This window comes from Idiotropiscis lumnitzeri, chromosome 9 (genome assembly GCF_059441095.1).
Source record: "Idiotropiscis lumnitzeri isolate Australia: NSW breed Sydney's pygmy pipehorse chromosome 9, RoL_Ilum_1.0, whole genome shotgun sequence".
NCBI classification, from domain to species: Eukaryota; Metazoa; Chordata; class Actinopteri; order Syngnathiformes; family Syngnathidae; genus Idiotropiscis; species Idiotropiscis lumnitzeri.
This window is the reverse complement of record NC_142399.1, coordinates 11,038,596-11,063,054: the sequence shown is the minus strand read 5'-3', so window position 1 is coordinate 11,063,054 and position 24,459 is coordinate 11,038,596. Positions and strand designations below refer to the sequence as shown.

Genomic DNA, 24,459 nt, shown 5'->3' with positions numbered 1-24,459 from the left:
TGTCCAGAATGTCCTTTGTGATGTCTTCTTTTACATTGTTGCCAAAAGAGATGTCATTCGTAATGGATCTCACTTAAGAAAATGTGTGCATTAGGTTCAATTTCTTGTTTTCTGGGATGTTTACGATACATGTTAAGTTCACTGCAGACGATTGCAATTTTTTTTTTTTTTCAAATCCGACCCAGGCCAATTTAGTGCAGTATATGGATATAAACTGAATATGCATCCGATGCAACTGCAAAGTGGATGCTCAGGTCACGCTCATCCATATATACATCATGAAAAGGCAAAGAAATCATCACAATCGTTTGACAAACTACATTGTTGCGAAAAGCAATTCATTAATTAATCGGAAAAATTATTGACAGATTAATTGATTATTACAATAATTATTTGTGAGCAGCTCTAAAATTGAAAAAAAAATTAATTAGCTGACGATATTAGCCAATCTCACTCGAGGATGTTCGGTTTACCTTCATGTTTGAGACGTTTCCCTCCAACCGACACACCTGAGTCAAGTGATCACAATCGTTATTGTTATCTGATAGAAATCTTGTCGTTACCTGATAACAATCCTGATCATTTGAATCAGGTGTGTTAGAGGAGGTAAACATCTAAAACATGCAGGATAGTGGCTCTTGAGTTTGACACCTCTGCGTTAGCGGTTTACAAACATATTTTATGATCGGTTCATTGAAGTCTAAAATTTCTTTATTTTTGGAAAATTTTATTTAAGGGGCACCGAACGATACATTAGTTTTTCATGTTTTTTTTTTTTTTTAGGGGGCAATAGTTTCAAACATAACGATACGCACCCATCAAGTGCCGTTTTGTTGATTAACAATCCTGCGTCTGCTGAATAGCCACATTTTAATTTCAATGATTGTTGGTTCTGATATTGGCATTGTTGGAAGACAAATATGAATTTTCAGAAAGCACATCAAGAGAGATTAATGTTGTTTTCTTGGGACATTGCCTACCTAATTTAATTTGATTTGATTTTGTATAGAAATGCCACTGTTTGTGTGTGTGTGTGTGTGCACGCATATTGGCATGCCAGCTCCAAGCCTGGCAGAGTGCTGGGTGACAGTCTTTCTCAGCAGGAGGAGTGTTGTGACAAAGTGAAACATGGTTGCGAGGAGGCGGCCGAGTCGGTTCCCAAGCCAAGAACAGACATCACAGATAAAGACATCACATCGCCTTTTTGTCAAAACAACATTTAGGTTCCAAACTTTTAACGCTTGTTGACTGATAAAATCGGGTCGGCAATTTTCAGCGACCCTGTAATAAATGACACTAACGCCGCTGTCCCGTCACGCACTCTGGTCAAAATATTGATAATAAAATACATTTTGAAAAATATATATTTTTACATGTGCAGCATAAATGCTCATTAGTTTATGATGAGAGAAGTTGTTTCGTTCATCTCTCGTATTTCCAGTTTGGCCCGCACAGATGTTTACTAATGGACTTTTGTTCTTCATCAATGCGATAGATAGGACCAAGGTGGGGCGCTCCAATCCAACAATCCGCGCTGTCCATCGTCACTTCCGATTATCTCGGCTGGGTCACGCAGCGCTACCGAAGGCAAACAGTTTAGTTGTCAATGAAGTTGTTTTGTGAAAACATGGGGGGGGGGGGGTCACAGACCTTTTGAAGCTGAGAGCGACTGTGCTTCTTGAGTACCATCAATAATAACCGACAATGATTTAACAAGTGGGACTCATCAATATCGAAAAGCAACACATTTTGTCTGTAAATCTGTGTTTACGTTTCAACTGTGAAATTCGACAACGTCCCTGGGAAATCAAAATGTCCCATCGCTGCAATCGGCGAATTAACGAATAGCAAACCACAAATAGGTGGGGCTTCACTGCCCTTGCTTTTTCCTTGTACAGCTATGAACTGCTCTGTATCAAATATAAAACACACATCTCCCTCCTACTATACACATAAAGCATCCCAACAATGACATCGTTTAACCGCATTCATCCTTGTGTGTTTTCCTCATGTCATTAGTCCCGAGGGACTCATTGCCGCCGACATATTCCAAACATGCGGTGGCCAGAGATCCCCACGCACACACACGACGATGGTTGCTCATTGGTTGACAATGCAGGCCAGTTGGGTTTGAGCAGTTTTGAGGGCAGTTGGACCCTGACGGGGAGCCTCCAAACGATCGGGGCGACTGGCTGGCACGTCGACAAGTGCGACTCCCAGAGCACGTTTACGACCGAACGCTGAGCGCCATCTGTCAGTCACTGTAGGAGGATAGCACTGATCACTGACACGCACACACACACACACACACACACACTTCCTGTTTGGCTCAATGCACTTCCATCAATGGAAAGTTGGACCAATCAGGGCGTGAGGCTGACTCGTGCAAATTGAGAGCCACAAACACAGTCTGTTCATGTGCAGGCTTTTCATGACGACGACATGCTGTGTGCTTTTTACATCTGAAAAATCCGATAACTGATTAATCAGACGATAAATTCCCAAAATATATATATAAATAATAAAATGGCTTTTTTTTCTCGGTCCCTTAACACTTGTAAAAATAAAGATCATTTCACCGTGTTCAAAAGTTAGCATTTGTATGACTTTACAATAGCTGATTTTTTTTTCTTTTGGGAGTTTTTGAAAGTCATTATATATTGTATTGTGTTATCAATATTGTGTTCATGTTGTTTAAATAAAAATAATCTGCCTCTTTTAAAAGCGCTAATAGAGGGCAAATAAAGGCATTGGACCCTAATTTAAATTAATGAACAAAAAATATTTTTTTGCTAAACTAAAAGAAATTATTTTTAATTAGTGTTATTTATTAGAAGACATTAAAACGTTTTCACAAGATGATTTAGGTCTATTATATAAACATATATATCACTTTTTTTAATTAATTGCCTTAAGATAATTTTGTTGAGTTGCACTTATTTGATTCAAAATAAATTGTATTATGATAAAATACCAAAATATAATTAAATTGCTTGCTCTTTTTAAAGTGCAATAAATGCGGTACATAAAATGACATTTCCTGTGACCATCATCATTACAATACCAAACTGTATTTTTCTCTCCTGCAAAAATAAGTTTTTTACATTTGCGCAATTTGCACTTTTTTGTCACCTTTATTGTCGAACTGATTTATGACGGTTGACGCGTGAACATCTCGGAAGTATTTAAATGTTGCAGATGGTGTCTTTAAGGAGCATCCTGGTGTTTAATGGCACGCTGCGTATTCTATAAATAAAAAAAAAAAAAGACATGGCATATCATTTGCTTCGCTCATCACTTGTTGACATTTTAATTCCTTTTTTGACGACTTTCAATCCCGAAAGCTTGTAAATGAAAACAGTCGTGGCGTCACGTGACACTTTATTATTGTCACACTTCCTGTGGCAACGAGTCGAATATGAGTGCAGCATCCCCTCACTTCCCGCGATCCCGCCCTGGACAAAGTGTCAACAGTCCCTTGCTAACGGCGCAATTAACATGCAAATGAGCGCTTGTCGCTATCGGCGACGGCAACGCTCGCTTATGATGGAAATATGCTTCCCGTTTTAGCCCATGCGGGTTCAACACTAGTCAGCTGAGTACGGTGGGGGCACCGGACCCCCCAGCCTCCACTCCCGCCCTTAGGCCTCCCCCAGGGCAGAGGCAGGTGCACTGGCCCCCTGCGCGCGCACACACACACACACACACACACACACCAACACACCCCCACAGGCAAGACGAGCAGGCGGTTGTAATCAGCCTGTCATCCTGGTCAATAAGTTGTCCCCTCAACTGCTTTTGTTCTACGCCGCCGCCCCTTTATTCACACTAAATTCACTTTCACTCAATGCCCTCGGGCACACACACACACACACGCATCCCCAAAATCCATTTAAGCCTCTTTTCCATTGTTGCGGTTCACTGCCCGTTTCCACCCCGTGTGGTCACTTTTCCATGACACTTTTTCAAGGTCCCGGCCGTTGCAATGGAACCTCTTCCAATCGGGTTTGAAAACGCAGGCCGAAGAGGGCTGCGACATCACTGCCATCTGATTGGCTGACAGATGGAGGCGTTTCTTTAAGCAATGTGGCAAAGAACTCCACCGTACACGGCCATTTCCGGTTTTTGAAAGCCACCCGCCAGCCGCCCCCAAGTCAGAAAAATACCCCATGCAATGTTCCTTCGCGACTTCGCGGTCCGCTTATTGCGGCTTCAGTGTCTTGCAGAGTTTTCTAGGTATGAGTGTGAGCGCGGATGGTTGTTCTTCTCTGTGTGCCCTGCAATTGGCTGGCAACCAGTTCAGGGTGTCCCCCGCCTACTGCCTGAAGATAGCTGGGATAGGCTTCAGCACCCCCCGCGACCCGAGTGAGGAGAAGCGGTTCAGAAGATGGACGGATGGATTGTGAACTGCTCTCGGTGATGCTTGTGCAGGGCACTTTAGTCATATTGTATTTTTGTGCACTTTTAACATTTTCCGGAATTGCATTATGATTGTGGTGAAGAATCGGTCTCGGTCAGAATAATGCCCTCCTTTTTCACGTTTGGCCTCTTTGACAGCTCATGAAAACGTGTTATTATGACGTCATGACTCGCTTGCACTTGTTTAGCTTTTTCACCTGAATGCTGGCGTCCATAAGGTGCCCTCATTTAAATACATTCCTGTGACATTTGTGTGCTGCTGCTGCCGTGTGTGCAATTTGCATTTAGCGGCCTCGCCGCCACCCTCGGTGAATGTAACACGGGCGGCCTTGGCAGTTGTTGGCCTCCTAATTAGGCCGAATGAAGAAGTATTCCTCAGCCCATTGAGGAGTCCATTTGCTTTGAAAGGCCAGCATAATAAACCGCAAGTCATTACTAAGCAGCTTCCCTCGACAACATCCTCCTCAGTGTAGCGCGCTTAAAAGGCCTGTCGCAGCTACCCGCCTATTTACATCCCATCTGCCAGCTCACACACACACGCACACACACCCCGGCACACACACACGGGCGACTCATTCCTAAAGACAAAAACAACAGCCAAAAAATGAACTCTTTCACTCTTTCTCAAATCACAGAAGGCCTCCACTCCCTTCTTTCACCTCCATCTATTATTTCCCTTAATCTTCATTTGCATAACCCCCCCCCCTAAAATAAATGTGTATAATCCTCTGCTTTTTAGCACCGTGTAATCCCACCACCTCTCTGTGATGCCATTCTCCCCTTCTGGGTCCCACGTGAACAATTAGCTTGTAATCTGCACAAACATACATTCTGTCATTGCACAGATGAGACATGGGGGGCAGGTTGGGGGGGTCGTTTCGGGGGCCGGGGCACCCTTGGGACCCGCTGAACAAACTGCTCAGCGTTCCCCATGTGGATTAACAATCCAACAAGGTTGCTTTAATGGAACTTTATTTGCCTCGTTTTGCATTTCTGCTTGGGGAAAAAAAAACTTTAAATAAATAAAATGTTGTGCGACTGAGGGGGAAAAATTTTATTATTTTTCTTATCTTGTTTTTTTTTTGTTTGTTTTTACAAATGTATTTCTATTGTTTCTCGTCATAGTGTGGAATTATTATTTCACTCTGTGTTACATTTGAGTGTAGAATGTTATGCTTTTTTAGGGAAAAACAAATTGTCTAACTTGATGTATTGCATGTGAAAATGACAAATTATTTCAAATGTTATGCCCTCATTCCGGTAGAATGTAGTCATTTGTTCATTTCATGTTGCGTTCATTATTCTAAGGTCAATTGTTTCAAGTGTAACATTCGCTCATCGAAACATTTAAATAAGCATACAACAACTATATTTTAAAATGCAAATAATTACATTTAATAAGAAGATTCATCATTTTTATTAATGAGGAGGTTCCCCCCTTTTTTCCGGTAACTAACTAGATAGATACTTTGTTGATTCAATGAATGAAATTAAACAGAATATCATAATAAAACAATATTACTATAGCTTTTTTCCCCTAGTGGTTTTAAGCAAGCAATTTAATTTGCAGGATTTTCTCTTGAATTTATTTTTAAAATGAAACATAAATATAGCTGGTTTTAAAGTAGCTGAACAAAAGATAATTGTCGTGTGATCATTTCATTAGAAATACTATATTTGTAAAACAAATGGTTCAAATTGTCTCTTGAGAATGCAAATGCATTCATGTTAATTAAATCCATAGCCAAAATAATTTATAGGGTTTTTAAAAGAAAAAAAATTGCACGTTCAAAAATGGTGTAGACGTGGAAGTACATTTTGTAGGTGTGATGTCATAAACAGGATGGGTTATTTGTTGAAAAAAAATGTGCGTAAATGCCACCCCCCCAAAAAAGAGTAAGACAGTAAATATGATCCATAATTTTCGTTTTATTGAAATGTCATCCAGGTCCTCTGGGCGATTCATAATAAATATTTCATTAACAATGTAAAAAAATAAAGACACACAGTCTCTGGGCGTAACAAATTGAGCAGTAATTCCAATATTCGAGCAACATGCACAAAAGTAACAAGAAAAGAAATCAAATGAGCTGTTTGTACAATGAGCCACGAATGAAAAGTTTGATTACAAAACTATAAAGCCAGTGTTTGCTACATGTTTGGAAAAAGGAAAAAAATCATTTTAATTTGGAACTCACTTTGTTTCATTTAAATCCTTGGTACAAGGCACAAAGAGCAATCTTCATTTTCACAAAATAAAGAGAACCAGAATGTTCATGCACAACAATCTTTTCTTATTTGTTTTTTTACCTTCAACTTTGAAAGCATCAGTCTTTAGTAGCACAAGTCCTTGGTACAAGGAGGGAAATAACACACATTTTCTCATATGGACCCAGCAAGAAAACAGACAGCAACATGCACGAATCCACGCTCGTCATGCCCTCAAAAAGTCCTTGCAAATCTGCAAATCATTTCATGCCGTCCTTGGCCTCCCCTGTCAGTCTCGTCAGGCCGGAGGAGGTGATGGGGATGTGGGGCGGCGGCGGCGGCGGAGGAGCGGGAGGCGGCACCTGGCAGATGGCGCACGGACACGGCAAGCCGGCCCAGTGCTGGAACCCGGAGCCCAGCTGCAGGCTGGGGGGCGCGGCGGCCGGCGAGCCCTTCATCATGGCGTGCGGGGCCCGGATGGAGGTGAGCGCGGGGAGGCTGGAGGACGTAGTGGACGTGGTGGACGACGAGAGCCCTCCGCCCAGGAGCGGGTGTACCTGGTGTGCGGCTGCGGCAGCCGCGGCCGCTGCCGCCGCCGCCGCTGCCGCCGCGGCTCCCGGGTGCGCCACGGTGCCGCAGTGGAAGGCCGAGTGCTGGCCGCCGTAGATCTCGCCCACCAGCCGCTTCATCTCGTCCAGGGAGCTGTTGAGCATGAGGATGTAGTTCCGGGCCAGCAGCAGCGTGGCGATCTTGGACAGTTTGCGCACGGACGGCCCGTGCGCGTAGGGCATGACTTCGCGCAGGCCGTCCATGGCCAGGTTGAGGTCGTGCATGCGTTTGCGCTCGCGGCCGTTGATCTTGAGGCGCAGCTGGTACATCTCCTCCTCGGTCACCTGCTTCTTCAGCTTGAACTTGTTTCCGCCTTCTCCTCCGCCGCCGCTGCTGCTCTCTACGGACGACGACGACGAGGCCGACTTGGACTCGGACATCTTGCCGGCCTGCGTTGACGAGGAGACCGGGTGGTGGTGGTGCAGGTGGTTGAAGTGCGGGTGCAGGTGGTGGAAGTGGTGGCCGGGGAGGTGCTCTCGGAGGAACATGGCATCCATGTCCGGGGAAGAGGCTCTGCTGCTCGGGCTGGAGTCTGAATTCATTTTATGGCTCGGCCTCCGAGGCTTCCTCCCCCCTCGCTCTCTTTCTCACTCACTTTCTACCTCTCTCGACCTTCCTGTTGCGCTCTCTCTCTTTCGATGCCCACCTGCGCGCTTTTACGCAGCGGCTCTGTTTCTTGTCTTCCCGCCTCTGTGCTGCCTCTGTGAGGTGTCACCGGCTTTTTATACGGGCCGACACACAAAAGCCGCTTTGCTATTCATAACGCCTTGTTAGGACGATGACGCGTCTCTCTCTCTCTCTCTCTCTCTCTTTAAAGAAGGAGGAGGAGGCGTGCTTTGACTGTCCCACTGACCGCGGTGCGCATCCATTCAGCGCCATTGTCAGGACACCCTCGGTGGGGGTGAGCTCGCCTCTTTATTCCACTCACTCCTCGACTTTCATTTTCACTCAAGCAGTCTCGGTTTATGTTTTATGTTTTTTTTCGAGGCGTTAGAGGGAGAGGCCTAATGCACATTTTGACGCACCACGCGCCTCCTAAAAAAGTTAGCAAAAGTGAATTCATGTAAATTGAACGTAACAAAAAGTATAAATTCAAGGGGGCGGCGGGGGGGACGGGGGGGGGTGTGTGGTCGCCTACACAAACTGCACTGAATAGTGGAAAAGTGGTTGTAAATGCGGCCTGTAACCTTGTGAGCATGCACACATCCACTTGAGCAAGGCATCCAAGTCAAAACCGCTTTAGATGTCGTTGACATTTGTTTTTTCACGACTGTAACAATCTCCTATATGCGCAGACCTATATTGTTAAATTTGCAGTACTTTGTGAGGCAGGCAAGCGGTGAGGAGCGAGATGCAAAAGTTCCGTTCTGGTATTTTTTTGACACATTTGTAATTAGGAAAGTTTGTTCTCTTGTATTTGCCAGTGTGAGATGGTCGGCTTATTTCAAGACAGAGAAACGGTGAGAATGAAGAAGGAGAAAAAAACCAGTCCAAATTTGGACCTATAGATTTCTAACCCAATCTACAATCGATTAATTACACTGTTTGTGTTTGAAGCAACTCTTTCTACAGTTGACTTAGTATAGGTGTTTGTGAGGCAGACAAGCAGTGAGAAGTGAGACACAGAAATTCACTTTACAGATATAGACCAGAATTTTTCTCTAAAGTCAGAGTCCTTGAAAAAAACTGACAATCATTACGAATCAGCAAAACCTTCTGCACATTGACGAATGAGTAAGTTGCTTTTTGCAAGGCGGGCAAGCGGTGTGGTGCAAGATACAGAAATCCATTTCTGGATCGGACATATCATTTTGATGAACACGAGTAATTAACGGAACTCTTTCCACATTGCGATTGACTGAAAAAGCATTCGAAAGGCAGACAAGTGGTCAGGAGAGACATCGCTCTCTCTCTCTCTCTCTCACATCTCGCTCATTTCTCTCTCGGTCTCGCTGTCGCTCTCTGTCAATTTTCTGTTTAACTTCTCTCTGTTGCTCCAACTCCATCGCTCTCTATCTCTCTCCATCTTTTCTCTGTCTTTCCTCCGTCTCCCTCTTGTCATTGCTCTGTCACTCACTCCATCTCTTGCCGTCTCTCTCATCTTTCATCTTTTTCCATCTCTCTGGATTTCTCTCCACTTTTTCCGTTCTCTCTCTCCATCTATTTCTATTTCTCTCGCTCGACCTTTCTCTTTCCATCTCCCGTTGTGTATCCCATTTCTCTCTTTCCCTCGTTTTAGGCTACTGTATCTCTCTCCTTGCGTCTTTCACTAATCGACTGCGAGGCCGTGGTCGTCATCCGCGGTGCGAATGAAGATGAGTGGCAGCGACCGTGTGCGCTCTGCTGGCCATATGGCAGCATGTGGGCGGCAGTGCTGTGACCCGCCGGCCCTTCCAGCCCCCCCGCCCCAAAGAACCCCCGCCTGCCCGCATCCCCCTCGTCTGGACCCTCCTCATATAAAGCTTCTTATTTGGCCCCACGCTCTCTTGAATGGCACACCAGGGCCGCAAAGTCCAACAATGAGTAATCGGGCTGCGTCACTTTCGGTTGCTTTTAGGCCACAACGCAAGCGAGAAGTGACACGAAGACGTGTTGAAAAATATATTAGTATCCGAGTAAGACATGGCGTTTCCGGCCAGACTTTTATGCCAAAATACTTTAAGTAGCACCATCATGCCCAATATTAAAATACGCGTGGATATTAGGCAAGCGTGTTTATGAAAAACCAGGCAGAGGGTTCACTTTGCATAAGTAACATACAATTAAAATGAATTGTACACATTTGACCTCAATGTTTTAAAAACAAAAGATTTTTAAAGATGAAATGCAAATGTACTTTAAAGTTAATTTAAATACAACTGAAATGTGATTTCAACGATGTGAAATGCGCATGCTCGCTTCAAAAATCTTCATTTGCTTCTCCTTTTCATTTTCTAAGTACCGGTTCAAATGATTTTTTTCATTTGTTGTTTTAAATGCAGTCTATTTTCTTTTGTATTTATTTTAGTGATTCTTTCACGCACCACTAACTGGGCTAAAAAAAAAATCTGCAAACACATTTAAAGATTTGAATTCACTGTATAATTTGGCTACTATGGAGCTTAAATCAAATGGTTTATCAAATTTTTTTGATAAGCGTTCTCATTCAAAAGCGAGAGAATGGAAAAAAAATAGGGGTATGCGTTTACTGCTTTAATTTACTATTAAATTACTACTTCACAAAATGAATTTACATTTATGAATACTTTTATTTCATTTTGTACTTTTTAAAATGGGAAACAAACTGGTTTTGTGATGTTTCCGCTTTTAATTAGACATACAATATTTATTTAAAAAAAAGACATTTGATGACTTGGGGTATAGGCTATTGTGATTTCAGCTCTGCCTGGACTGAACGAAGTCATTCTAAATGTTATGATGAAGTAACACAGAAAGGGGGTAAAACATGCAACATCAGCATTTTAATTAACAACAGTTGCTTATTGAAGAGTTTGAAGATTCGACTCCTTACTGGGATTAACCTATATTTAAAAAAATAAGGAATCAATTAGTGCACATGTGCAATTACACACATTTTTAATTAATCCTCCTTAAACTTCTCATGAAAGCCAAATTACATGCACAATTCTACATTTGTAGTTCAAATATTAGTGTTGTAATGAAACTATAATAATCAATTAAAATGTACTGCAAAGCGTTTCCGCAAGTGTTTTCATAGCAATTTGAGATTTAGGTGTGTGCGTGTGCGTGTGTGTGGGGGGGGTGGATGTGTGGGTGTGTGTGTGTGTGTGTGTGTGTGTGTGCGTGTGTGTGGTTATAACACCTTTATATGTATGACCTGTTAACCGCCACGTTAACTTCGACTAAGCTTTCATATTCAGATTTATGCATTCTTGAAAATTACTCCAGTGTAAGCAAAGCTGCAAAATTCTGTCTGATTTTCAGTTTTTTTATAAAGAGGAATCTTTTTTAATAGAGATTAATAATTTTATTGTATGTTGCATTTCCTGCCATAACACCTGACTTGCCCCTCTAGATATCTTTAAACGATCTATCTTTCTGTCTATCCATGCAATACAATTGCTTTTTGAGTTTGTGTTTCAACGTGTATTTACGATTACATGTTTATAATTTATTTATTTATAATTTAGCAACAGGACTGTTCATTGCCATTTTTCAATATAGATCGAAGAATGTGTAATTAAATGTGTGCTGGTATTTCTATGTAGATTATTTATTATTTCATGCAAGTTACCGCGGCCAAAAAAATCAGTGGGGAATTCATGTGCACACCCAAAAGTTCTCATATTTTCCTAATTTGAGAAGAAAAATGGTTGAAAATGACCGTCGAAGGTTTCCGTATAAGGATTAATGCATTCACTTCAATTGGCTTCTTCTCTCCGCCCTGTTTTGTCGCAGCTGAGTGGACCAACAGCTCACAAGGACAACACATCACCTTCGTCCATCCATCCGTCCACTCCACGCCCGCAGCCCACGGCACTTGAAATAATAATAAACTCTCTCCCCGACTCTCCTCCCGCATGCTGCGCCATGAGATCGCCCTGCTAGAACAGTTAAAAAAAAAAGACAAGAAAAGAAAAGAAGAACTAGAAAAGGAAAAAAGGCTGAAACGCGCATTGACGGAGTCCTCATTGTTGGGCCAACCCCAAAAGAAGGGAGGGCCCTTTGCCCCTCATAAAGGTGCGAGAGCAAAGCGGCGGGCCCGCCTTTGCTCTCGCCTGGTGGCATTTCAAAGTGTCAAGCTTTGAATACCAATTGCTTGAACTGGACATATGTGGATCCGCTGTAAGCCTGCTAATCCCGTCCCCAAGTGTTCCTTTGTGCGTCAGGGGGGAGCTCGGCCGCCCCCCGACAGAAAGTGTTCCTAATCCGGCCAATGTGTGTCAATGAGGTGTATGCGCCGCCTATGAAGTTGTGTGCAACAACTGCCTCGAGAGGCTTACATTTCACGTCATTACTCACTAAAAGTTAGCAATATGGACCTTTTCGGGAGAAATTCTTCATTGAATCTAAAATGAACTCTAACCTTTACAGGAGAATCTAATTAGACCTCTGAAGACTCTCAACTCAACTTCATTGCTGGAGCACAGACAGTTAAAACATTAAATTAATAACATAAAAACTAATTACAATAAAACAATGCCGAGTCGAAAGCCAAAAAACGAAAACGTGTTTTAAGACAAGTTTTAAAGTTGGACGCAGTGAGGGCTTGCCTAACGTTTTGATCATTCCAACGGGAGGCACCGGCAATGGAAAACGCTCGAGGCCCTCTGAGGTTCCGCTTAGTCCACTCCTCTGTACTTCCGGTAGCGTCTCGTCCACTGACCTGAGAAGCTCAAAGTAAGTGAGGGCAGGCCATTTAAAGATTTAATGACAAATAAGATAATTTTCAAATGGGCTCTAATATGTAAAAAGGGGGGGTGCAGAATTTAAGGTATTAAATGTGTTGCCTTCTAGCAGCTCTAGTTAGGAAGTGCGCAGCAGTAGTTTGGACCAACTGGAGAGGCTTGAGGGAGGACTGGCTGACTCCAAAATAATGAGTGCATTACAATAATCCAGTTGAGATGTAACAAAGGGATGGATTACTGTTTCTAAATGCTGTTAGGAAAGGAGAGGCTTTACCTTAGCCAGCTGCCTAAAACGAGAAAAGATGGATTTCACAACAGCACCAATTTGCCAGTCCAATTTAAAATCAAAATCCTAAAATTTAGAGACTGGATTGATCCCTCCATAGTTGCTGCTGTTTTGGTCTGCAATTTGGCTCAGCCTTTACTCTCGGTTGTCCGCGTGTGCACGATATAGGTTTTAGTAATAGTTTTGCATTTTTTTTCTGATGAGAACATTGAGGCATTTATTTAAGACTAGAATTTATATCTACATAGGTGCTGCTGATTTTGTTCGCAACATAGTTCAAACTGGCATTTAACACTTATGTCCACGTATCGAGAACTACAAGTTGCTGGAACATGGAAATCGTTATTTACTTCACTTGTTGCTGTTCATCAACTTTCGTCCTCCGGGTGTGAATCTTACAAGCAAACCAGCTGAGCATAATTAGCATCAAGCAAGGTGAACTTGCACTTTTAACAAGCTAATAACACTCACCCACCCACCAAGCAACTCCGCCCACCCTCTCTAGCAAGGCTGTAAAGGGTGAATGGACGAGGACAGTAATTGGTGATCAAATGGTATCAGCAGAGCATCTTATAACTGAGAGCACCGTGATACTTCATTAGAGACGTCAGGAGGTCAAGGCCATGTTGGAGATCGGGTTAGGAGTGCCTTGCGTCCAAACAAATTTCCAGTGTTAGTACTTTCCGTTAAAAGAAGATTTATTCTCTTTTTATGACATCAAGACATGGGGAATATGAAAATGCAACATTTTTAAGTAAATACAGTACAAGTAATAAAACAAGATTAAAGTACATGAATAAAGTTAAAAGGAAATTGAAAATACAATAAGTACAATTAAAAAATAAGGAGATGATATTAAGATGAATCCATATGAATAAAATAAAGAATGTATATAAATGTAAAAAAAAATATGTAAATAACGTGGACAGAAACTGACAAAGAAATCTTGTAAAAAAAAAATAATAAAAAAAATAAAAAAACATACTTACACAACCCAAATTTTCCACTGCATAACATTTTGCAACCCCAAATTTTAGTGTAATCAAAGATAATTATGTAATATGTAAATAAAGGCAAAATAATTCAATGAGTTAATGTCCAAATGTAATTTGTGTACTCATGTAATTTGCTGATTAAATTTGAATTAAATTTGATGATGAATTATTTGTATGCTTTTGAAAATTGCTTTTTGTTTTATCCAACGGCAAAAATATTTTCCTCAAAGTTTGCGGCATTGTAGCAGCACACAATCACTTTTTTTGTCATAAAATTCGTCACTTTCCAACTACATCACAAGTGGGATTCTTGTAAGAACATCAAAATGCCTCAACACCCCCCCACCCTTACTGATGCATCATATGTGAAATTTAGTTGAAAGCGAAAATATCAATAAGTGCTTTTTCTCAAGACGAGTAAACAAACCTTCTAGATTAAGCGCCCGTCTTTTAATTAATGATGATCAAACCATGGGGAGCTTGTTAATCGCACACCTCACAATCGGCCCCGACTATTGAAGTCCTAATTGATATTTGCAGCGCTGGCGTGTTAATTAGATGCAAAACAAGTAGACGGGACTGAAAAGAACAGGCCTGCGCCCGTCGTACAAAACTTTGATGCCCCAGAAGAGAGGAGAAAAAATATGTGTACTGTGGTGTGAAATTGAGTTTTATGTCCGACCAGCAGATTGTAGGCCTTGAAGTGGACGCTTTTACACCATCTACACACACACACTCAGTCTAAACATGCACTCATGCGTTCACAAGCCCGCCTCACCCGCTCACCCATCTTAAATTTTACATGTTAATCTCCCCTTGCCCCCTTCTCCCTGATACACAAACATGCTGTCCTTTCACAGGGCGCCCCCCCAGCCCCTACCGTCCTCATTTTCTGCTCATGTGCACCCATTGCGAAGGGCCCAAGCGGACACAAAGTGACACGGCGGCACTGGAGGATGGGAGGAGTCGGATTGTGCTCCCAATAAAAGGAGAGTTAAAAGGAGAACCCTGTTGCAAATATGCTGTCGGCCTGCTTTAGTGTGTGTGATTGTAGTGTGCGCGCGCGAATGTGTGTAGCGAGTTTAAGTGTGAGAAAGTGAGTGTGTGTGGAGGTGTAAGTGAGTGTGTCATGTGAGAGTGAATGAGGTCGTGTGTTCCTGTGAATGAGAGGAAATCGAAGGGTGCTTGAGAGTAAGTGTGAGTCAGCGTATGTGAGTGATATTCAAAATGTGCATGTTATATATATATATATATATATAAATATATATATATATATATATATATATATATATATATAGCATAGTTCAATTGAGGTGCAGACAAAAGTGTGCCGGGTGAGTTTTCGACTTTCCGGGTGTTCAGCTGACTATGTAGCCTATGCTGCGCTGTAATTGGCCAGTCTGTGGGTTGGCGGGGTGTGGCCTCGCGAGAGGTAAATTTCCTCTCCGCATGAGCGGGAAGCAACTTAATGAAGTCCCGGCTAGTTTGCCGGGAGCGAGCAGTTTAATATTTATGCGTCCGGAATCTTGCGTCGGCCTTTTCGAGACACGCGTGGCGCACACGTCCGACAGTAAAACGACACCAGGCACCGACGACATTTTTCAAGTTTGTTTGACACATTTAAAATGCTAATAACCCCTTTATTATGTGCTACATCAAATGCAAATGCTGCGTTTTACTGCCGCAGAGTTGGGTCCGCGTCGGCATTTGCATATCTTATGTCCGTCTCCTTTGCATATGTCCAGGAAGCGGGAGGGGACGGAGGGGGATCGGCGGGCGTGCCGACTCCTAATAAATAACATTAACAAGGCGCCTCACGGTAAACAAGCTCCAATAACGCGGGCCCATTAACGAGTGTGAGGCCGTGGCCCATTTAAACGCGACCGTTTGACACCGGCAGCATATGGTGTGCAAATTTGCCCCGAACAGGAGAGCGGGGACGCCTGCCGCAGCTATGCGGAATTGTCACGGCCCAGCAGACGGATTGAAAAAAAAAAAGACACGGCTTTAGTGTCACTTTATGATGTGGGGAAATGTTGCAGAGGAATTTGTCTCTTTAGGACCAAATGGCGTATGACTGCAAGGGCGTGAGTGTGAGACGCAGTGTGCATGTGTGAACAAGAATGAGAGAGTTGAGTGTGTGTGTGAGTTAGTCTGTCTATCTGTATATGTAAGAGAAACTGGGCGTGTGAGAGTGAGTGCAAGTGATAGTGTGTGACTGAGGGAGAGAGAGCCAGCATGAGTGTGTATGAAGTAAGAGAAACTGAGAGAGTGTGTGAGTGAGGAAGAGAGAGCGTGTGAATTAGAGTGAGTGAGTGTGCCTGAGAACCTTGCGAGAGAAACCATGTGTGTGAGTTAAAAATGTTATTGTGAGTTTGCGTCAGCATGTGTGAGTGAGTCCAAAAGAGAGAGCGTGCAGGTGTTAGCGAAAGAGAGAGAGTCAGTTTGAGTGTTAATGAGTAAAAGTGTGTGTATGTGAGAGAGACCATGTGTGAGAGTGTCCAAGTGTGTGAGAGTTTGTAAGTGGTAAATGAGAGAGCTTGTGCCAGTTTGAGTACATGTGGGTCAAAAAGTAGGAAAGAGTAAGAGTGTGAAAATTTGTATGAGTTTGTGACTCATTACAAGAGTGTGAGAGTGGGTCTCTGTTCATGAGAGATTGTGAATTTGATAGCGTATGGGCGTGAGTGAGGGAGAAAGTGCCTACTTTAAGAGACATTGTACAGGGAGTGTATGAGCGCGTGTGTGAGCATGTCAACGTGAGAATGTGAGAGAGTGAATGCATGAGAGTGGATGAGTCTGAGCCGGTGTGTGATTGCGTGGGTGTGTGTGTGTGTGTGTGTGTGTGGTACGGTATTCACAGTAGCAGCAGTGAGTCTTCATCTTAATGTTTGGCTAAAAGTCTTAATCAGCTCCCTGTTGGGCCCATTAAGTGTCAGCGGTGTAAACATTCCATAAAGAGTGTCATCATATTTCGCCCGTTCCGGCAATCCGTTAAGAATACGAGCTGCTGCGCGCTGACGCTTTCAGGCTTATGTCCTTGATCAGCCGTTATTTCCTCTCAGGTGACTCGTGCTCGCTACCAAGGCGAAGGAACAACCCGGATCAGGCTTGCGGCACGAGCCTATGTCCATCGGGATTTACTGAACGGTGCAAATGAATGTCTATATTGTGTAGAACGGCTATGTAGTCATTTGGGGTCTTGTTAAGAGTGCATCATCATTCATTGCGGGTCCCAGCGTATGCAAATTATTTTTGCTCGCTGAAATCCGGTTCAGGCACACAGAAAACATAAAAAAAATAAAATAATTTATTGTTTCTAATGAGAAAAATAGCACTCTACAGTATTGTACTTTATATAAACATACAGAAATATAAACGTGTGTGCATCATTATTTCATGTTTCAGTGCCCACACAGTGAAAAAAATTGGATTTACTCAATTTTATTTTGTCAAGTGGTGCAATCATCTGGATTCTGATACATTTTTTTCAAGTAGACTATACAACTACTTTAAAAAATAATCTAGATCTGAACAATTTTCTTTGGTGATACCACTTGATGAAATAAAATTGAATGAATTCATAGCAACATTTTTTTCCAGTTTTGTTACCTCGAAAACATTACTTGACTGATCACTTGATTTTTAAAAGTAACACTTAAATTGCAAGTTACTCGAATAGTTACATTCAGCTGATGATGACAACCTCTCTTGACATAAAAATGACGATTGAGTTTGCCAATACTCACTTAAATTGTGATGTTTAAAAATAAAGTTGTCTTTATTTAATTCACATTAAATAAATACATTATTTGACGAAACAATCTCTCTCTCTCTCTCTCGCGCTCTCTCTCCTATATATATATATATATATATATATATATATATATATATATATATTATTTTTTAATTGTCAGGATTTCACTTAATATAAATGACCACTTGTTTTTATTTTAAAAAACAAAACGTCTTTCTGGACTTCACTTAACATATAATACTTATTTTTTAGAATGAAATATAAGCCTTTTTTTGACCTGATCTATTCAACGGTTTATATTGTCATGACAAAACTCAACATTTTTACTTTCTTTCTAAATCTAACCACGACATTTGACGACCTCCTGCAGTCTTTTGTTGGTCTTTCTCCATAAAATTGAACGTATATTATGCTGCCAACCATGATTTTGTTTTCCCACGTTGGCATTTTGAAGCTAGATAACACTTTATCGACAGCACAAAAGCCGGCCAGCCTGAGAGCGTGTCAACAGTGGACAGAAATTCAAAATGCTGACTGTATTTCCCTTTCCAAAACGTGACATGACACATTAACACAAACATATGCCCAGAATACAAGAAGATTACAATTCCAATGTCAAAGTGGATTTGCTCGCAACAATGTTCATCAAATCCGTTCAAGCATCACATTTGATATGTCAAGTCACCATTGGCCAGCAGCGCCTTGAGTGTGCCAAGTCCAGATGCTAACATTCGCTTTTGTGGTCGTCCGCTTCCTCCCACCACTCCGGCCTAAATCTCTTATCCCGCTCGCTCGCCCTCTTCTCTCTATTGCCGCCTAATCCGCTTCACAGCCGTGAAAACTCTCCATGAAGGCCAGATGACCCGTTCTAATGGGACCAGTGCATTATGCGCACACGCTCACACTCGCACTCTCACTTACACTCTCATGCACTCAAACACATGCACTTTTACAAACACACACTCATGTATTTCAATTTCTCACTCTCGCACTCTCTCACAAAACACACACTCTCTCGCAGCCACACTCTCACAGTCACATTTTTTTTTTTTTTTTTTAGCTTTATACCCAGTCTGTTAATTTTAGGCAATAGAACATGAAACATAAAAAATCCGTTCAACTCTATAAGGAACAAAACCATTCCAGAATACATGTTTGTTATGGGCCACATCTACAATTTATCGCAATCTGCCATCAAAATTTCAATGTCGTCCTGGAGACTCCGACAGACTCTTAGACAAAAACACGCTTGAAAAGACACACACAGACGTATGGCTCGTGGACTCGATCAGACCTGCTCGTGCGCCACAGGCAGACTTGGGCCACATCGCTGCAGTAGTCCTGCGTCGACAGATGGCCTGACAGGCCTGTGAGGTGGAGGCAGGGAGCATCGGGGGACCGCGGGGGTGACGAGGGGGGATGCATGGGGTGGTAGGTGATAGCTGCTCCATACGGGCTTGACAAAGTGGATGAGGAGCGAATGAGGAGACATATGTCTGCAGCTCAGGACTGTGCTGACCACCTCCGTTTACGTGTTAAATCACTTACACAAATAACTCTGAAGGCATCTTCAAAATGTGCCGCTTGCCACACGCAATGAGCAAAGTTACAATTTCAGGCTATTTATCTAGTCAGTATGTGATTCAGATGTTTTAAGAAACTGACAAAATCTCTATAGGAGGACCTCTTCAACATTCCTGAGACATTTTAATGGGTTGACTCATGATAGATGTGATACCAAATTCCAAATTGCTTATTGAAACTGGCTTGAGGGATGGTTAAAAACTAAAAACAAATCTTTGTTTTTTTTAATTTAGCCACCAAAAGCAGTTCAACATAGGAACATGAGATTCTGTCATGACTGCACCCAAAAAAAAAGTTTTGAGAGCCCAAAGCAGAGAAAACACAGGAAGTCGGCCATTTTGGTTTGAGCCCACCATTTTAGACACGGCTAATATTTGACCATTTCCTTCAAAGACAAACATCATCATCGAGATTTTAGTCCAATTGCTGCCAAATCTAAACGGACACACTACAACTAAGTGTGACAATAAGTGAACAAAGAGTTTTACTTTTGGTCTTTGTGTATTGGTGTAGCATGGCAACAAAGTTTGAACCCCCGCCACTCCCTAAAAGACAAAAGTTTAGGTAATGTTTTAGAAAATTATGCTTCCTATATCTGTTTGAAACAACTTGAGATTTGATAGACGTGACTATTTTGAGTGGACCCACAAAAACATTTCAAGAAGCCATGCGCAAAAGGCCACAGAAAGTCAGCTATTTTGGGTTGAAGTCAACATTTTAGGGCATTTATTATTTGGCCAATTCCCTGAAAGACAAACGTATCCTAAAAATGTTTTCGCTTCCTACCAAATTTGAAACAAGTACACTTGAACTGAGCGTGGAAATAAGTGATCAAAAAGTATGACTTTTGGTCATTGTGTGTTGCAATAAAATGATAATGAAGTTTATAGTCCTGCCATTAAAACACAACACCATATGGGATGTTTTTTAAAATACAGCCTCCAAAACAACTTCAATATAGCAAGTGTCACAAAATCGTCATGCCTGAAATACACAAAAAGTATGCCACTTTAATTTGACTAGTCATTTACAGGGCTTGTTAAAATAAATAAATATCCTCTTAGTGATTTGGTCCAATCGCTGCTGAATTTGAACCACACATACCAGCCCGATTGACGATGTTAAATTGCGAAAAATGTCAATTTTGGTCCGCTTATGTCAGTGGAGCATGGCAACAAAAATTGATGACACGCCATAAAATGACACAGAGGACCCCAGATACACAAGTTGCAGCAGCAGTAGCTCCTTCTCCGTCTGCACCCAAAAGACCTCGACAATGAGGCGAACATGTCAGAGGGATGGAGAGCAGGACAAGGGAGGTGGGGGCGCGGGAAGTGAGGGGCGGGGGGCGGGGGGCGGTGAGGGACATATTAACAAGCTATAATCTCAACTGCCTTATCCATAATGCATTGTGTGGGCCAATTTACATGGTGCTGTTCCCTCTGGGGGAAAGGAGATCATCCATCACGCTACTTTATTAGCTCCCTCACACACTCCCACTCGCACACGCGCGCGCACACACGCGCACACAAGCACACACTGCGGCTTATTTATCTCTCCACGTCCCTCTGCTTTGCCACTGCCGATGCTTCAACCCGCTGCTACCTCGATAAAACATCTCCGAGGCCAGTCGGGCAGACGGAAACTGGCAGGGTGGTGACTTTTTTTTCCCTTTTCGTAAATGATGACAACATTGTTGTAAAATGTGCTGCACGTCCGCGGCCAGTTTGAGTCGCCGCACACTCACAGTCTTGCTTTGCATTTAGTCACTCCTTTCCATTGATTTATTTCGCAGTTTCAATAGTTTTTGCTTTTTGATTAATAATTATCCGAATTAGTGTTGAGATGTAAAAGAACAGAGCAATATTTAGTGTCATTTTAGTCATATCGCCTTGAATCTAATGTATTTGTCATTTCTTGCAACGAGTTTGATTTGGTATACGTCACAAGAATGCGTTCATGTAAAAATGTGTCTTTGTTCAAATGTGTCGAAATATTTGAGATATTTAGGGTTGGAAAAAAATGTACGCGTAAACAATCTGCTGCTGCGGTTTGAATTTATTTGCACATTACTTGCATTTTGTCTTGAATTTCCATTGATTTCAAACGGTTTTTGAACGCAAATACGTTTTTAGAATTTGTAACTTTGTCATTGTACAATTTAATGCATTAATATTCAATGTCATGTATAATTAAAAATTATATGATGATTGAAGTATTGACATAACCCCCCTAAATTTGGTAATTGATATTGTGTCTTGCTATTATGTTTATCAGAATGAAATTTTGTTCAAGTAAACACGTTTTTATTAATTACTATCACCTGAATTTCTTTTGGCCTTTTGTTTTGTTTTTCATCAAAAGTATTTATTTCTTAACTATGAATAAAATTGAAAATATTTTAATTAGTTTTGGAACGTGTGTTCCATAATCACTGCTCGCCATTTAATCATAAGGCACTGATAATAGACAAACAATGGACTGGTCGCTGGTCAATTACAGGGCCCATTGCCGAACAATGGGATTCGTTTTGAGTTTAAAAAAGAAAAAAAAGAAAAACATGTTAAACAACTACTAAACTTCTTGTTTTGAGCATCATATACATGAACTTTGTATATTTCCCCTTCAGTGTTTACACTGCATTATTTTAGTCTTTAGTGAACACTTGTAGTATATTGCAATGATGCCGTTTTTATTTTCTTGTAAAATTCCTCCTCCGCGTTTGTGTGATTTTAGTTTAAACGTAGATGATATTTCAGTGCAGCTTTAATTCGAAACATAGTGTATATTAAATCACCGTCTGACGACCGCGTCATAAAAAATGCTTGTTTACTATTTGGAAGTCACTTAATTTGGCAGAGTTTACAGCGCGTAGGCGCGTCTTGTTAAATTTGATTGTGCCACACTTTTTGAATAATTGATACTTAGACAGCTGGAGCTGAGATTACGACTAAAAATCCCGCTCCTTCAGAAATGTTAAAATTTTTGATGGTTTATCCTGACGCAAGCTGTTCCAGTCGAGCGTAATGATGCTAATTTTGTCACCCATCATTTGCTTGTGATTTGTTTGTATCCCTAATGAGTTCTTCAGACACTTTCTAAAATGTTGATTAAAACAGGAAAATATGCAGGAAAAAGGTTAAAAAAGTGATAAATGACAGGCAACATAATTTTTTGGAAGACAGAAGCAGTTTAGAAGCAATGTGGATGTCTCCCCCATGAATGTACACTTAAATCCACTATGCAACTCCATGCGGGAAGTTGGCCCTCCACCCCACGCAGAAATTGGGGGAAATAGACTGTTTGTGACGTTTGTGCCTACAAATTAATTGTTCTGATACACATGCACACACTAATTGAGTTCATGTTAGCATTTTTCTTCTCGTTTTGGCCAGGCTGACGTCAAAGGTCTTGTATACAAAGTATCCACGTACACACGCATACGCACGCACAAGCAGTCTAATAGGGATATTTAGCTAATGCTAACATGCTAGCATTTTTGCCAGCCAAAATACTAGCACAAATAAAAATGACAATAGGATGTCTCACATACACAGACAACAAACACACACACACACACAGACACGCACACCCCCACGTTAATATGGAAAATTAGCTCATGCTAACATGCTAGCATTTTAACCAGACAAAATTTCCCGGCAAAGACAAATGTGCCCACTATAAAGGTGAAATGTCAAGAACTGTGCCCACATTTATATAAAGACAAGAACTCACTCACATTAATATTTTTTCTTATGTAGATCCGCTAAAAATGTCTTGGCAAAGGCGATGGTCCCCACTAAACTGATATCTCAATATACATGCATTAGCATTTTACTTGACAAATATACCTTTACTATAGGCGGAACATTGGAATGGGTTTTGTCCACAAATATAAAAGACAGAAAAACGCTCACATAGCCAACAATTGTGTTAAATTAAATGAGCTCCGTTGCATTTCTGCTTGGGTTGGCCAGTTAAAAGGAACTGAACCTGAAGTGTCTCCACACTAAAGGTGAGCTGTCACATGCCGTGTATTCATTGATAGATATACAAGAATATATACACACACAGGACTATGAGTTCATACGAGCATTTTTTTTGCTAGTATTTGAACTAGCCAAAATGTCCCCACAAAGACAAACATCATCGACTGTAAAGGTGGGATGAGCACACATGCACACAAATGTGACCGTGGTTGTCAGTGAGTAAAAATAATTGTGATTGCAATGGCTTGGTCTCTGCACAGCATTTACTATTACAAATAAGTAATAATTTGCTAATGGTAACATTATGTTGAGACGGTTTCAGGGCAATTAAAGTGAGTGATATTTACATATGCCTAATGAATCACCGACGACGGCAGTTGAGGCCCTCGTGAATATTCATGCAGGCATTTCTCTCTGCTCCTCCTCCCCCCCCCTCTACCTCACCCCGCCGCCGTTTATAAACTGAATTATGGCTGATTTGCCCTTTTCAAAAGAGCAACATGGCCACATCGCCTGCAAGGAGGCGGCTGAACAATAACGTCTGATGATAAACATGTTTTAGTGGGCGCAAGAGCGCCAAATGTGGGCCCATTTACAGCTGGGCCTGTAATGAGCGTTAATAAAGTCAACTTGCGTTTGCGTCGCATATCGACGCTTACAAAAATGAGCGGTTCTTTCACCTGTCAGGTGCGGCATCAACAGGCGGCGTCACCGATCATTCACGCTTAGCTCATTTGTCATGCTAATGTAGTAATGTACAGCAGGTGTGTAGTCTTGAACATTACACACCTGCTGAAAAAGAAAGACGGTTTGCCGGTTAATCGCAGGTTGCATTAATGCTCAAGATAAGCTGTTTCCCCAATGCTGTTTGCTACGAGGAAAGACAGAGAAGCCATGCTAATCGCTAAGATAACCTTAGGCTGACATGTCATCGTGAAATACCAAAATTAAGTGAGTGATTGACTACACTTTCCAAGTCGGGCTGGGACCACGTTAAAGCGGCGAGTATACAACTTTGAACAGCGAAATAGGAGGCTTCTTCACCACATTACTCAGCTAACAGGAACAAAACCGCAAGTAAATTACAAACGTCAGATGGGGAAAGTGCGCTTTAAGCTTAAAAATATGAATGAAATCTGAAATATTCACGATATCAGAAATGTCCTTTGTCATCTATTTCCACCATAGAGTAAGTTTGGAGTTTGAGGTCTGCACAACAAATGTTCTCAAATTTGCTTTACAGTAA

At 41.7% G+C, this 24,459-nt stretch overlaps 1 protein-coding gene across 2 annotated transcripts; it reads right to left on the bottom strand.

Annotated features, from left to right (window-relative positions):
- Positions 1-6,521: 6,521 nt before the first annotated feature.
- olig3 (oligodendrocyte transcription factor 3) lies at positions 6,522-7,906 on the bottom strand. Of its 2 annotated transcripts, XM_088305109.1 has the most exons (2): positions 7,239-7,906; positions 6,522-7,184 (listed from the first exon to the last, which is right to left on the bottom strand). In XM_088305109.1, the coding sequence occupies exons 1-2, from the start codon at positions 7,776-7,778 to the stop codon at positions 6,888-6,890; spliced, it is 837 nt and encodes a 278-aa protein (XP_088161235.1). In that variant the 5' UTR covers positions 7,779-7,906; the 3' UTR covers positions 6,522-6,887. The 2 variants fall into 2 exon arrangements, with proteins under 2 accessions (XP_088161235.1, XP_088161233.1); XM_088305107.1 differs by having other exon boundaries at positions 6,522-7,906.
- Between the last annotated feature and the right edge of the window lie 16,553 nt (positions 7,907-24,459).